General features: G+C 53.8%; 1 protein-coding gene across 6 annotated transcripts in view; it reads left to right on the top strand.

The window, feature by feature from the left end:
- Positions 1 to 16,005, top strand: part of RNF213 (ring finger protein 213) — a 104,381-nt gene that overhangs the window by 29,494 nt on the left and 58,882 nt on the right. For all 6 annotated transcript variants that reach the window (XM_049635538.1, XM_049635539.1, XM_049635537.1 and 3 more), the window contains 8 exons: positions 965 to 1,162; positions 3,287 to 3,509; positions 4,035 to 4,090; positions 4,912 to 5,065; positions 8,014 to 8,187; positions 10,567 to 10,656; positions 12,002 to 12,124; positions 14,514 to 14,694. In XM_049635538.1, coding sequence (XP_049491495.1) covers positions 965 to 1,162; positions 3,287 to 3,509; positions 4,035 to 4,090; positions 4,912 to 5,065; positions 8,014 to 8,187; positions 10,567 to 10,656; positions 12,002 to 12,124; positions 14,514 to 14,694 — 1,199 coding nt within the window. The remainder of the gene's footprint in view (positions 1 to 964; positions 1,163 to 3,286; positions 3,510 to 4,034; positions 4,091 to 4,911; positions 5,066 to 8,013; positions 8,188 to 10,566; positions 10,657 to 12,001; positions 12,125 to 14,513; positions 14,695 to 16,005) is intronic.

Raw genomic sequence — 16,005 nt, 5'->3', positions numbered from 1 at the left:
CAGCCTTTGAGTTTTGCCGAGTCATGTTGAACGTGGTAAATGCCACCGTGTAGCTTCCCAGGGAGCCCAGGAGCTGTGTCCACGAGCACGGAAACTTGAGAATTTCCTTTATCAGCCCTGCATGCATGTGTTTGAGAGGTTGGGGTTCGAAGATTGACTGCAGGGCTCGCCTCAAGGGCGTCTGCGGAAGCGACGGGGGTGTTCCCCCTGCAGCCTCTGTGGCCACATGTTCAGTTTCGGACACACAAGGGTCCGCTGTGCTGGGCCAAGGGTGCTCTCGGTGTGGAGGCTCCGGCCTGGCCCGAAGGAGCTTGCTTCTCCCTGGGTGGCGGGGGCCACCTCGGTGCCCTCGATTACAGAGCGCTCCTGCAAGGTCTTCTCCGCGGCTCTGCGCATGGAGCTTGCGGGGAACGGAAGGTGGGCTTCCTTGAACGATGCGTCTTATCAGGACATCTGCTTCTCGGTTTTACAGACTTGAGCTACCCAGCGCAGCTTTGCGTGTTTTAAGAGCCGGGCGTTGGTGACACACGTACAAAGTTTGTGCAAGGGCAAAGCTCAAAGAGCCGGCCAGCATCAGTATCTTGCGACCGTAGGGAGTGTGCCCTGTATCGTTTGCACGTTTCTCCTTGCGCTTACAGAGCGGCTTTATATGGCTCTGTATCTGGATTTACTGTAGCCGGAGGGTCTGGGCTCACAGATCACGCAGCTTTCCCAAACCTCTGTTCCCTCCACTGTCAGGGAGGATGGTCGGTCGCTACGGGGCTTCAGCGAGAGCCTGATGCCGGGATGGGTGGGTGCCAAGGGTGAGCCCCTACGTCCCTGGCAACCATATTTCTCCCGGGGCTGGTCGCTCTTCTCGGCCACCCCTGTGTTCTCCTGCTTCTCGTGCGAGGGGTCATGAGACCCCCCAGGGCAAGCCACTGGCCATCCTCAGCTCGCTGTGGGCTCTCTGTTCCCTTCCCAGGTGGCGGGTATTCCTGGTCAACCTTTGCCGACAGTGCATAGAGAAGACGGTCGACCTCTGGGTGCTCACCCTGCCTGTCCTGCACCACTGCGTGGCACCAACCCCTCAAGGAAAGGACTCCAGGATACAGCCTGAAGACACCTGGGCGGCCCTGGAAGGAATCCCCTTCTCGGAGTTCCGGGAAAAAAAGGCAGATCGGTAAGTTGGAGAGCCACACTTGTGTCTGTAAGTCTTGGGATGACAGCTGTGCTTCTAGAACCTTCGATAGGCTCCCCCGTGCACACATTCCTGCTTCGGGCAACACTTCTTTTAAAATGACTTCTTCGGGGGCGCCTGCGTGGTTCAGTCGGGTAAGCGTCCAACTCTTGGCTCCTGCTTAGGTCGTGACCTCACGGTGCATGGGATCGAGACCCACGTCGGGCTCCCCGCTGACAGCTCGGAGCCTGCTTAGGATTCTCTCTCTCTGTCTCTCTCCCCCTGGAGCATGTTTGCTGGTGTGCTCTCTTAAAATAAACATGAAAAAGCTTTTAAAAAAAAGATTAATTGTATGTATTTTAAATACCCTTCAGTGGTGTATAAACTGTCTAGAAGAAATTCAGTTGTTAACAATGGAAAATGACAGACACCAGCCTTGGTCTTAAAGATCTTGTCTTTCAGGCAGACACGGCCTTTAGTGGGTCACGAACCTTTATCAGATATTCTTTGTAACCCTTCTGTGACTTCTGTGGCACCTGGCTTTATGTGCCTTCCAGCTGTCCCCTTCTGGGGTGTCTCCAGTACAGTGTCACCGTATAATGTCATGATTTAAGGACCTTCACTGGGTCCACTTGGACTGTTTGATGTGGAGCATTTACTTACTCGCTCATCAAGATGCTTCATCCGTAAGTCGCTGCAGCCCCTGTAGAAGACAGTATGGAGGTTCCTTAAAAAGTTGACGGTGGAGGGGGCGCCTGGGGGGCTCAGTAGTCGGCTGGGCGTCCGACTTCGGCTCAGGTCACGATGTCGCGGTTTGTGAGTTCGAGCCCCGCGTCGGGCTCTGTGCTGACGGCTCAGAGCCTGGAGCCTGCTTCGGATTCTGTGTCTCCCTCTCCCTTGGCCCTCCCCCACTCATGCTCTGTCTCTGTCTCTGTCTCTCAAAAATAAACATTAAAAAAAGAAATTAAAAAAAAAAAGTTGACAGTGGAACCACCATATGATCCCACAGTCTCACTTGTGGGCGTCTGCCCCACGGAGACGACATCAGGATCTCAGAGACACACGTGTGCCCCCATGTCCACTCCAGCAATATTCACAATAGCCACGGCGTGGGGACAGCCTAGTGCCCACCGATGAGCGGATAAAAAAGTTGGGAGATACGCCCAGTCACACACACACACACACACACAAATTTCCGGGTAGAAGATGAAGAAGTTTTGGGAGCCCGCTCTACGGCCTGGTGAGCGTAGTTGGGAGGAGTGTATTAGACAGGCTTCCGTGTCGCTAAGAGAGTAGATCTTCACTGTTCTCAGCACAACAAAGAAATCGTAACTATGGGACTTGATGCAGGTGCTGGGTAGAGCGAAGGCGGTCAGTGTATAAAGGTGTCAAATCAACACACTCCACACCTGGCACGCAAGGGCTCTAAGCCACTTACAGCTCCATAAAGCTGGAAACAATGCTTAATTCTTAGTGCAATTTCTTGCCGTGGTAAGAAGAGACACGTCCTATAATTTGGCTTTTTAATCATTTTCAGCGTAGGTCAGCGGCATCCCCCAAACTCACACGGGTGTGCCGCCCCGGCCAGAGCTTTCTCCTTGTTCCCACGTTGAAACTCTGTCCCTGTTAGGCAACGACTCTGTTTCCCCTGCCCGCACCTGGTAAGGCCCGTCGTGCTGTCTGTCTCCGTGCATTTGCACACGCCAGGGACCTCTCGTCAGTGGAATCAGCATGTTTGTCCTTTGGAGACGGGCTGGTTTCACTCAGCGTCGTATCTTCAACTTTCATCCGCTTTGGTGAATTCTTTTCTTTTTTTTAGTGTTTATTTTTGAGAGAGAGAGAGAGCGAGCTTGAGCGAGGGAGGGAGGGGCAGAGAGAGAAGGAGACACAGAATCCGAAGCAGGCTCCAGGCTCTGAGCTGTCAGCACAGAGCCCGACGCGGGGCTCCAACTCGCGAACCGCGTGATCATGACCTGAGCCAAAGTCGGACGCTTCACTGACTGAGCCACCCAGGCGCCCCGACGTTTAAATTATTTTTGAAGTTTGGACTTTATAAGTCTCTTCTGACATTACTTAACTCCGTCTGTGTTTGCTGATCTCACTGCTGCTCCTTCTCTGTCCCTACAGGAGTCACTTAGTTCAGCTCATGGGAGAGGAAAGGCATTTGCTGAACGTAGATGAGTATCTCTTCCGGTCCTGGTTCAGTCTGCTGCCCCTGCGCAACCTGGTTCACTATATGGAGAACTTCATGGACCATCTGAGCGTCTTCCCCACTTGTGTCCTGGACTGCCTCCTGGGGACGTGGTACCGGCTTCAAAGGCTTACAAAAGTCTCCTTCAGCGACTTCGAGGTCTGTTGTCCAGAGCAGGCTCTTGAGACGCTTAGCAAAAGCAGATCAGAAGCGAGACGTTCAGAGCCTGGGATCCTTCTTTTCTGCGGTCCTGGCAGGACGAAACACTTAGAAGCCAGAGGCCTGGGTGGGGTGGCTCTTTGCCAGGGCTATGGGGCCGCTCTGATGGCAGTTCCTCTGCTTCCGGAGAGTTCCCGAAAGCCACGGCCGGGAGGCGTTCAGGCTGTGCAGTACGGGCGGGCGGACGGGGTCGGGGCTCCCCCGCGTGCCGCTCCGTCACGGCTGCTCCCTCCTGTCCCGTTTTGGGGGGCGCGGGAAATGGTCCACTTTTAAATCCTGAATTTCCCTCGTGAGACGATAGAAAATTGGTTCTCGAGTACCTTAAAACCCGTTGGTAGAAAGAAAGGAAGGAATCCATCGTTCTGCTCTGTTCACGGCGGGTTTTCTGGGTTCTGTTTTCGCGAACGTGGTGGCATCACTTTGACTCTCCTGTGTTTTTTTTTTTCTTTTTCTTGGCCACCCCAGAACACCGAGAATACGTTTCAAATGTTGCTTCACCTCCTGGACATTTATCAGGACAGGTAAGTAAAAAAAGCGAAATGCGGACTTTCTCCTGCACGAGGTCACCCCCCCCACTGACCGCGGGATCAGAAGGTCCTCACCCACCACCTTTTTGAGCTGTCGGTGCTCTTTTCTCCCACACATTGTCTTCCATCCGTATCCAAACGATCACCGCATTGCATATCCATGCTCGTGTTCCGCATTTCTTTGACGTCTGGTCTCTGCATGGTTTCTTGCAAGTCAGGCCAGCTGAAAACAAAAATCGAGGACGGCCTCGCATAGTGACCACATGCTCCTACAAATGTGTATGACCTCTGACACCGCGAGGGGGCGCCACACGGAAACACACACGTGGGGGGTCAGGTGTTTCCTGAATTCTCGGGACACTTGCGCTACCGCCTCCCCTGGATTCTTAGGGTGTTCAGGGTGGGGGCGTCGGATCGCCATTAATGTCAAGCCCCAGTGGCCCCAGGACCGCCCCCGAGCCAGCCACAGAAGCACCCTCACAGTGCCTCTCTCATGCCCCCTGCTGCGCCTCGCCCCCGTTGGCTCTGGCCATGTGCCAGCCAGGGACGACGGGGCCCGGTCCCCACAGAGCTGGAAGAGACCCCATGCACCGCACCTGTTTTTCCACTGTCTTCACTCCCTCTCTCCCTGTACCTTTCTGATTTTTGTTTCAAATTTACGTAGTACCTTAATCTGCGGTGACACACGTCCCTAGCTTTTTTTTGCCTTACTCGTAGGGATTTGGAAGGGAAGGAACGCACCATGGTTAACGGGTACTGTTGTCTCATTTCTCCTAAATTACTTCAATGATTTCTCTTAACTCTTTGCGGGGTAGGATTCTTGAGGAGCCCTTGGTACAGTCCTACTTGACTGTGTGCCTGAAACTTCACGAAACTATCTGCAGAATCACAAAAGACCCAAAGTTTTATGAGCTGCCTGCCTTATCTGCCGAGATTGTTCGCAGAATTATTGTACTTAAATCTCTAGTGGTAAGTGGACCCCACACACACAGTGTCGCACCCACGATAACTGGAATTTCGAGCGGCCTCAATTCCAGGAGGGAGATCGGCTGGCTCTAGGATTGCTAGAGGGCCACAGAATGGGTGACAGCGTCCTCAGAATGTATGTTGGGCACCTGCCCTGTGCCGGGTTCTGTTCTGTGCACTGAGGATGTTTTGGTGAGCCGGCGTCTGCACCCTTACCCTCCGCGAGCTTCCACTGGAGGGAGGGAAGGAGGCAGGCAGTGCAGGGGTTAACTCCAGAGCGGTGCGGATGTGTGCCCAGAACGCACGTCCGGGCGTGGTCTTTCCCACTCGACCTCGTTTCCTGCACACTAGTACCTAACTACAGCGGCCAAGTGCACGCACCCAACATGCACACCTCCACGCCTCTGCACACAGGTGCGCGCCCTTGCGCCCCCTCCAGGATCGAGCTGTAGGGAGACCCCGGCGCCCTGTCCCCTCTCCTGCTGCACGCCTCCCAAAGGGAACCCTCTTCTGTTTCCTGCCGCCCAAGATGAGCTTTGCCCATCTTCGCACACTCTGCTTCATGTGCCTGCTTGCTTCACTCACCCCTGCATGTCTGGGACTCACACCCGTCCCTGCTTGTGGCAGACCTTTCTTCCTTTCTCTGCGTTGTACTCTTAGTACACTTGAGATCCTGGGCATCACCCTGCAGGGGATATGAGACTTTACGTTTAGACTGACCGTTTGCTTGCTAACCAGAGTAGGAGCCAGAGCTGGGACGTTAGCGACGTGAAAGAATTCCGCGTGTGTTTTGACTTTATTCTTTTAATTTTTCTTTTTTCAAATACCTGAGACACATTTTATTTTTTATTTATTTATTTTTTTAAATTTATTATTTTTTTTTTTAACGTTTATTTATTTTTGAGACAGAGAGAGACAGAGCATGAACGGGGGAGGGTCAGAGAGAGAGGGAGACACAGAATCTGAAACAGGCTCCAGGCTCTGAGCGGTCAGCACAGAGCCCGACGCGGGGCTCGAACTCACGGACTGTGAGATCGTGACCTGAGCCGAAGTCGGCCGCTCAACTGACTGAGCCACCCAGGCGCCCCCTGAGACACATTTTAAAATAAACGTTGGTAAGATGATTCTGCTGTTGTTTAAACTTTAATCACGGGCAGGTGTCCACTTCCATAAATGTACGTGAAAATACGTATATACGTTTTCCCGCAGAAAAAGCTCTTACGTGGTGGTTGGACTCTAAGACCAGTGTAATCTACAATATGGTGAAAACATTCTACATCAGCCATAGAAACAAAAAGCCTAGCAAAACTGAACTGAAAAGTGTATGATCAGTTTTTAACAAGCTTTTGGGTGGGTCCTGACACAGGGGGTTAAGTGCATTGATGGGACACCAGATGCAGAAAGGCCAGGAGTGTGGGAATGCTTCAGACTAGTGCTCGGCCTTGGGCTGTCCACGTCCTGCCCGTCTCTGCCCGGCCCTGTGCCCAGTGTAGGTGATGGAAAAGAGAAGGGGGCCTCGTGGGGGCCCCCCAGGGAACGTGTAAGTGTGACACAGGTGACAGGCGGTAGGCTGGAGTGTCCGTAAGGTGCCGTGGGAACCGAGGGCAGGGCCGGGGTTCCTAGGAGGAGTGAAGAGCCCCCCAGGGTCGGGGAGGAGGAACCTCGCTGTTCTCAAGGGCCCGCGGGGAGTGGAGTGTGGCTGGAGATGCAGCCAAGGTGTAGAGAAGGCCAGATCACAGGGCAGGCACACCGTGCTTGAGCTTCTGGATTGTTCTAGAAGGTGCTGTGCCATTCGGGGATTTCAGGCAAGGGCGGGCGTGTCCCAATTTTCAGCTGAGAACCATGGCGCCCACTTGGCATCCACTGATCTGGCGCTGGCCTGGTGGGCCTCCTCCCCCTGCCCCCGTCTTTACGGACAGAGCCCCCTCCTGCCCTAGGCTGGGTACAGTCCCCTTCATGTGCCCAGAGAACACCTGGCATTTTCCCCACTAGGCACCTACGTGCTTAGCGAGCAGATGCTTGCCTGTCTGTCTGTCTGTCTGTGAGCCGTTGCCAGCTCCTCCACAGCATCAGCTTGCAGGGCAGGAACCCAATCTGCTTGGCCACCGGGCAGGGGGGGGGGGGGGCATGTGGTGGCTCTCAGGGAGCCCCCCGGAGGGCGGAGTGACAGCTGATCCAGGTGTGGGTCCTGACACTTATACTGACCTTGCGGGGCACTGCCGAAGCACAGAGGCTAGTGCTGAGCTGGGAGGGCCTTCCTGGGGCTTCGGGGCATGGCCCCTGCTGAGGTGAGGCTCTTTGCCCATCTGCTTCATGGTAGATGTCCACGTCGGGGGGAGGCAGCACCAGAGCCCGGACCCCAGCGTCAGAGCCCGTGACCCCAGGGCCAGAGCCCGTGACCCCAGGGCCAGGGCCCGTGACCCCAGGGCCAGAGCCCGACCCCAGGGAGAAAGGATTTTTCGGAGTAGGGGAAACCTCATGGGAAAAAAGTGTGGACGGAAGCGGCCTCGGGTTTACCTCTGTCCAAGGAGCAGGGGTCTGCATGGTGCACCAGTGGGGGCATCTCTGGGCTGCTGGAGGCTCTGCCACTGGGGCACGTCCTCTCCCAGCCAGTCTGGAGAAGGCGGCCTGGTGTGGCCTGCTCACTGGTAAGGCGGAGTCCCCCCGTGCTGTCGCTGCACTGGGGGGGGGGGGGTTCACAGGGACAGAAGGCTTATCCTTCCCAAGCCCTCTGCTTTGCCCGAGCCGCCCACTCGCAGAGCAAAGCCACAGAGTCCCACGAAATCGAAGCGCCTTGAAACGTAGGCGAGGCTGAGGTCTCGAACGCGCTTATGTGACTCTGATGTGGCTGGTTCTCGAGCACCTGCCGCGGGTCGGGAAGGGGGAGTGGCGTCTCCAGAATGTCCCGAGTCACGGTGCGGGGACCCTTACGCTCCCTCTCTCTCCCTCAGCAGCCGGATTCAGCTGAAGGCCCAGGAAAGGAGACAGGGAAGAAGAACTCCGTGAAAACGGTCTTCCAGGGGACGGTCGCCAAGACCAGAGCTTGGCTTCAGAGCATTTTTCAGGAGAGCATGTTCTTCATCTACTGGTCGCAGGTCACGTTCAGATACCGGGAGGAAATCAAGGTGAGCTGTGTGGGGCCAAGGCACTGACGCGGCACGCTGCCCCGTGCTCTGTCCCCAGGATGCACAGCCAGGGCTGGTCGTGCTGCCCACAGTCCACCTGGTGGGGTCCGCCATGCCCCCCCCCCCCCGCCTCAGGCCCCGGGGGAAGGTGCTGAGACGCGGGGCCTGTGGGGAGAGGGCTCCCTTTCAGCAAGGACGCTGGCAGGCGGTTTGGCTGGAAAAGGCAGGAAAAGGCAAGAGTTACTTGAAGGGGAAAGTGGGCAGAATAATCCCCCAAGCGTTAAGAATGAGTGAAGCCTGGCTTGTGGTCCATCAACACGAGAGGATTCTCAGTTAAATGCAGTGATTAATAATGGTAAGATAACACTGATTAAAATGTAGCCGAACATCTACTCTGAGGCAGGTGTGGCTGTTAGCCCCGTCTCACAGAAGAGGTGACGGGGTTGGGGGACATGACGAGAGAGTGGACCGAAATGCGGGCAGCCCAGCCCCAAGAACTCCCCATCAGAGCCCCACAGCGGGCGAACCGGGCTGTGTTCTTGAAGACTAGCCAGCTGCCAGGATGCAGCGGTAGAGAAGGGATGAGCCACCCAACCGGATGGCCCCCTTAACCCCCTCGACCCAGATTTCAGCAGGTGCTTGCCTCCCAGGACACTTGAACGGGATAGTGGTAAAAATCACACAGCTGACCCTGTGCGTGAACAGGGCTGGTGATGCTCGTACGTCTCAGACTTAACCCTTTCTCCACACGGAAGGGGGCATCAGTCCAAATGCCTGGAGCACAGAAGTCCTATCACTCACCCTCGGAGGGACAGAGTCTGAGGTCAAAATGAAGAAAACGCATGTCAATCTTGAGCTTTATTTAGAAATTTCGTTGTTGGTAGTGGGACGGGCGGAGCGCTTCTGGAGCTGTCTGTTTGAGCACCGGGCACAGGGATTCGGAAGGCAGGCGTCTTTCTCACTGTGGAGAAGCAGACGTGGCAGAGGGCCAGGGGCCCGTGGCATTGCTGTGAGCTCGTGACCTGGAGGGCTGGAGGGGCTCCCAGCTCTCTCCACTGAAAGGCCTGGAAGTCGTGCCGGCCAGGCCCCTGAGCGTCGTGAGCACCCCCAGGCCTGGCTTTACCATCCCCACTAAAAGAAACCTGGGCTTCAGGCAGGACAGCTGGCCCCACGGCCTGACACCCCTGTGGTAGACAGGGCTCGTGGCGGGGCTCGTGGCAGGCCAGCGTCCCAGACCAGCTCCCGGGACAGTCGCTCGTTTAGCTCCTGGCACCCGGTGACACCGTTTCCGAGCTTTGGCAGCCGTACTGTGCCCGAGTAAGGCATGAACTCAAGGGGAACACGAGTTGGCCGTACGTGGGCACTCCGTCGCATCTTTGCGATATTTCTGTAAATCTAGAGTCATTCCACGTTTCTAGAAAAAAGGAAACAGAAGGTCGTCCGGAGGGACTACTAGCCGAAACTGGGACAATTTGGTCATCCGGACGAGTAATGCCGGGACTGGACAACAGACAGCTCACTAATCCTTGAAACATGTTTACAGAAACAGAAAGGGGGTGGGGAGAGAAAGAGAAGTTCCTCATTTTATTGGAGAATGCAGCCAACGAAGGTGGAGAAAACCGCGTGGTCACAACCTTCATCTGTAACACGGCGGTGATCGTGGACTCCCTCAGGTTTCATCCACGAGTGCTGAACTCAGTGGGTGTGAGCGTTAGGAAGCGGGGTGTCGGGGATCTGCTTGTCCTCATGGGAGAATTAGGAGTCAAGTCAGATCGAGAGACAGTCTACAGACAGAAGAATGGACGGCCTCCCCATCACCCCCGTCAGGGGACAGGGTCCCGCCAACACCAACCGCCCTGAGCGTGACGCGTGCACCGTGATCGTGCGGCAGAAGGGCCACGATGCCAGGAGATTCCTTCCCACGTATTTAGAGGACCACGTGGCGCGGAGCCTGCACCTTCTCTCCCTGTGGTTCTGCAGAGAAAACGCTTCACGAAGGAGACTGAGAAAGCAGCTGTTAAATACCAACAACTGGGGAATCCAGTTGAAGCAACAGGGGTCTCACCGGGCCGTTCCTGCAACTTTTGTTTTATGTTCGGAGTTTCTCGAGCTAGAATAGGAGACAGATACGTTCAGCATAGAGACCAGCTACACGGTAGGAGGAGCATCCCGGCTGCCTGGTCCTGTCGAAGCCCTTCCTTTCCAAAGACCGGGACGAGGATGGCTGCCCTGCCTCGCCACTGACACGGTGACAGAGACGCGGTCACAACCCAGGTGTCCCGTGCCCCTGGAGCTGCCATAACAGTCTTTCCTTTCTCGTAGAATTCATCGTGGCCCTTAGTTGTCCTGCGGCTGTCACTGACATGAGGGCTTTTGCAGGTCTGGAGGCGGCTGGTGGAAATAAACTTCCCCGCGGAGTATGGCTGGAAGGAGTCGTTGATGGGGGACCTGGAAGGAAGAATCAAACAGGTAGCAGAAGTCGGGGTGTTCTTTTCAGGAGCACGTTGATGAAGCCAGACCATTCGTAACATCCTGTAGATACGGAACGGTGCATTTCATGGGTAGTCCTGGTGTGTAAGGGGCGTGGGGTAGACATGACCTTGCATTTAAAAAATTTTGTTAAATGTTTATTTATTTTAGAGAGAGAGACAGAAAGAGGGCAGGGGAGGGGCAGAGAGAGAGGGAGAGAGAAAGAGGGCAGGGGAGGGGCAGAGAGAGAGGGAGGCACAGAATCTGAAACGGGCTCCAGGTTCCGAGCTGTCAGCACAGAGCCCGATGAGGGGATTGAACCCATGAACCACGAGATCATGACCTGAGTTGAAGCCGGACGCTTAACCGACTGAGCCACCCAGGCACCCCTGACCTTGCATTTTTGATCCAGCCTTAATAGTTTGACCAAAGGTGATATTCCAGAGAAGAATGAGGGAAAGGGTCTTGCCTCCAGGGAAACCCTGGGTTTATGGAGCAAAGCCCTCCCATGTGCAGATTGCTTACTAATGGGACAGATTGCTTACTAACTCCAGTGGCAAAAATGGGGAAACAAAAATGTTTTCATTTCTTTTCCTTTTTTATTTTAGAGACAGAATGCAAGCAGGGGAGAGGGAAGGAGGGAGAGGGAGGGAGAATCTCAAGCAAGCTTCATGCTTAGCTCTGCGCCCTGCGTGGAGCTCGATCCCATGACCCTGGGATCATGACCTGAGCTGAAATCAAGAGTCGGACGCTCAACGAACTGAGCTACCCAGGCGCCCCCATGTCTTTATTTTTAATTAAAGCCTCTGACCCTAGGAAAATCAGGACTCGTTTTTACATGATAGAGTTTAACGTTTATTTATTTTTGAGACAGAGAGAGACAGAGCATGAACAGGGGAGGGGCAGAGAGAGAGGGAGACACAGAATCGGAAACAGGCTCCAGGCTCTGAGCTGTCAGCACCGAGCCTGACATGGGGCTTAACCGCTTAACCCACTGAGCCACCCAGGCGCCCCTTTACATGATAGAGTTTTATACGCCACGGTCTCAGGGGTCTTTTTAGGAAGTTGGAAGCAAGGGGGAATCGCTTATTTTTCAGAGTCTCCCTGCTTCTGCAAGCGGCTGGGCCAGGGGCTTTTTCTGCAAAGCGGGAAGAGAGACGCTGCATCGCAGCCTCGTGTGTCTAATGGCTCCAGTTGGCGGGACCAGGGGACACGGTCGGGGTGGGGTGTGAAGTAAACTCTGGAGACCCCATGCAGTATGGGGAAGTAGGACAATCGGGGTGCTTTTATTGCAGAGTATCAGAGCGCAGCCCCAAAGCTCTCACACCATCGCCCTGTGTTGCAGGAGAGGCCTCTCGTCCAGATCTCTGCCTTCTGCAGCACCCACTGGGATGCCATGGGGTTAGAAGACAGCGTGTCGAGATGCTTCGAGAAGTGTGTCATTGAAGCAGTGAGCACGGCCTGCCAGGTGAACAGCCTCTCACCGCGTGGGAAACGCGTTTGGGTTCACGGCGGTCCTCTGACATCATCAGCTCGGGGCCGTTCAGTGCCCGCTGGTTCTGAGCCCCGGCTGCCAGTGCAGACATGGGCACCGGGCATCCCCCTTCTAGCCTAGAGGGAGGGTCCTGAAATTCAGTACCCTTGACCCCGAGAGGCCGCTCAGCCTCCTGCTGCCACAGCTAACGCACCCCTCACGGGTGACCCTGAATCGAGCAATCCAGTGCTGTGCCTGTACGTCCTTCTCATTGCTGCTGGATTGTCTTCTGTTTGTTTTGTTTTTTTGTTTTTAATTTTTTTTTGGTAAGTTTATTTTGAGAGAGAGAGCGCGCGCGCATGAGCAGGGGAGGGGTAGAGAGAAGAGAGAGAGAATCCCAAGCAGGCTCCATGCTGTCGGCACAAATCTTGATGTGGGGCTCGAACCCACAAACCATGAGATCATGACCTGAGCTGAAACCAAGAGCCGGACGCTTAACCGACTGAGCCAGCCAGGCGCCCCGGCTGCTGCTGGCTGGTTTTACCACCTGCTCACACTTGCTTAGCTCGTGTGCAGTAAGAGACCCCAAAGGCTGGCAGAACATTTACGGAAGAAGACGATGAGTTTGGAAAGATTCTGTCAACTCACGTAGGGTTTTTTCTGCAAAGTGGGAAGAGATTCTGCCCCACCTCGCCCCTTCGGAACAGCCTCTCCCACTCTGTGTGTGGGTGAGCTTAGGGCTTTCTGTACATAAAATCACATCGTATGCAGAGAGAAATCTTTTTCCTTTTTCCTTTGCAATCTGGATGCCTTAGATCTTGTTCTCCCTTCATTGGTGTGATTAGAGCCCCCAGTGCAGACGTGCCTTACTTCTCATCTCAGCGGGGACGCCCTCAGTCTTGTGCCCCTGAGCGTGTTGTCGGCTGTGGACTTTTCAGAGACGCCTTTCGTCAGCTTGAGGACATTCCTTCTAGTTGAGAGTTTTTATCATGGAAAGGCATTGGATGTCTGAATGCTTTCTGTGTCTGCTGAGACGACTGTGTGATTTGTTTTCTCTGGATACGATGTATCACATTAACAAATGTTCCGTGTTATGGGGCATCTGGGTGGCTCAGTTGGTTGAGTGTCCAACTTAAGCTCAGGTCATGGTCTCCCCATTCGTGAGTTTGAGCCCCATATGGGGCTTTGCACTGACAGCTCAGAGCCTGCTTGGGATTCTCTCTCTCTGCCTCTCTTTCTCTCTCTCTCTCTTTCTCTCTCTCTCTCATTCAAAATAAATAAATAAACTTACAAAAAAGCACAGATCTTTGGGGCACCTGTGTGGCTCAGTCGATTAAGCCTCTGAATCTTGATTTCAGCCTCGGGTTATAATCTCATGGTTGGGGAGTTCGAGCCCCACATCTGGCTCTGTGCTGATATCCCAGAACCTGCTTGGGATTCTCTCTCTCTCCCTTTCTGCCCCTCCCCTGCTTGCTCTCGCTCTCTCACTCTCAAAAGTAAATAAAACTTAAAAAAAAAAAACACGAAAACAGGGGCGCCTGGGTGGCTTAGTTATTTGAGCATCCGACTTCAGCTCAGGTCATGAACTCGCGGTTTGTGAGTTCTAGCCCCATGTCACGCTCTGTGCTGACAGCTCGGAGCCTGGAGCCTGCTTTGGATTCTGTGTCACCCTCTCTCTCTCTGCCCCTCCCTCGCTCATGCTCTCTCTCTGTCTCTCAAAAATAAATAAACATTAAAAAAAAACCCATAAATGTTCTGTGTTAAACCAACCTTTCACCCCCGGGATAAATCCCACTTGGTCATGGTGTATAATCCTTTTTATATGTTGTTGGATACGGCTTTGCTTCATCCTTTTAAATATCAAAAAGTAGCTATTGTAAATGAATCCCTGCTTTTTTCCCAATTACCGAAACTTTTTATAAAGACTTTGAACCTGAAGAAGGAGGATGTTCCATCTCTCCGTGGGGAATCGGAAGGAGGATTAAAAAGTATATGCTGAACGTATTACAGTTGAGAATCATGGTTTAGGACAGGGTATGCGTATTAACAGCTTTCTCATACTACGTTTGGCCTCCTTCCTGGTAAGTCCAGGAAACCCGCAGCAGGCTGCCGTGAGCCCGAGGAAACGGGTTGTGACGTGCAGGTGCGTCTGTGTGTATTTTTTGCCTCTGTTTCTGCGTCTCTGATGTTTGTCAGGTGAGGACACGGCATGCAGGGAAACAGAAATGCCCTAAGAAAAGGGAAGTATTTTCTTCTCTTTTTTTTTTTGAGGCTTTGTAAACCACAGAGGATTTCTGGAATGCTATTGAACGAGCGGTTTATTTACATCCTTCGAAGGCAAACCCTCCCGAAAAACCTCCCGCATTTCCCTCTCTTTGTTCAGTCTCAGACCAGCATTCTTGAAAGAATCTCCCATCACGACCTGCGGAAATTTGGCAGTCTCGTGTCGGCTGTGATCACCAAGTCCTGGCCAAGGAGCAACAGGCAAGCCGTGGATGATATGGATGGGGTGTTAATGCACCTGCTCACGTGGCCGGACATCAAGCATCTCTTCAAGTTATACGGTATGTCCGTGGGGGGTGCAGGTGTGTCTGTCCCGTGTGCTTGTGTCTTCCTGAGCCCCGGGGTGGGGGACAGAGTATTAGACCTGATACTCGGGCGGGTTGATGTTCGACCAGGGAAGCAGACGGGAGGGACGGGAGGGAGGAACCCAGGAGGATCCAGGGTATCCTGCTCTGTGGCCCCCGTTCCCTGGGTGCCCGCCATGCCCCAGCTTCACTGCCAGCGTAGGGTCCTTGCAACAGTCCCGAAAGATCCCCGTTCTTCAGGCGAGGAAGCCGAGGCGGGGGGCTTGTAGTGTGACTCACCAGAGGTCTCCAACATAAATACCAAGAACTAAAGTCCAAACCGAAGTGTGTCTGGCTCTAAAAACCACTCTCTGTTCTGAGATCAGCGTCCACGTCGAAGCCGATGCTGACTTTTCACAACAAAATAAATACCGTCTGTTTCTTTGCCCCCCCCCCCACGCCCCGAGTGTTCTGTGGTCAGAGAGGGGGAGATACGTATTGCCCAAAAAATGTCGTATTCAAGTTTATGTGTAAGTCATTAGATTCAGATGTAGGGCAAGGGCACTGGATTTGGGACAAAAAAATCCCAGTTGGAGGATTTGGCGTCTCTGTTACATCAGAGTCTTGCCTGTCAGTGCTGTTGTGTGCATGAAACAAGGTCGTTGATGGGGGGGGGGGGGGCGCGGTTCATGAGCCTTGTTGAAAGCTACTCACTTGGAAAGATTACATTTGTAACTTTAAAATTACATTTTAAAATTAACGGACGCTTTTAGGGGCGCCTGGGTGGCTCAGTCGGTTAAGCATCTGACCTTGGCTCAGGTCATGATCTCACGGTTTATGAATTCGAGCCCCGCGTCGGGCTCTGTGCTGACAGCTCGGAGCCTGGAGTTGCTTTGGTTTCTGTGTCTCCCTCTCTCTCTGCCCCTCCCCTGCTTGTGCTGTGTCTCTTTCTCTCTCTCTCTCTCAAAAATAAAGATTAAAAAAATAATAATAATTTAAAAAACTAAAACTAAACATAAAATAAATAAAAATTCTGTCCTCTCGCTTGATCTTAAAATTCAAATTCCCATTTTTGCAAGAGAGCCAACCTGTGCAGAATAGCAAACCCACACATTGACGTGCCTCCGCAAAAACACCCCCTGCAAACCCTCCGGGTCACCCTCGCTGGGCACCCGCGCGTCCCTGGTGCAGGCCACTGTTCTGCTGCACGGATTCTCAAGACGCGGGGCTTAAAGGAGACGGTAGTTCCAGAACAACCCTCAGCATGCTGAAGGGGGCTCAGGTTTTAAAAGCCAGAGAAGGGGCGCC

This window comes from Panthera uncia, chromosome E1 (assembly GCF_023721935.1).
Source record: "Panthera uncia isolate 11264 chromosome E1, Puncia_PCG_1.0, whole genome shotgun sequence".
In the NCBI taxonomy this organism is placed as follows: Eukaryota; Metazoa; Chordata; class Mammalia; order Carnivora; family Felidae; genus Panthera; species Panthera uncia.
The sequence above is the reverse complement of the archived record's forward strand: the minus strand, read 5'-3'. Positions and strand labels throughout refer to the sequence as shown.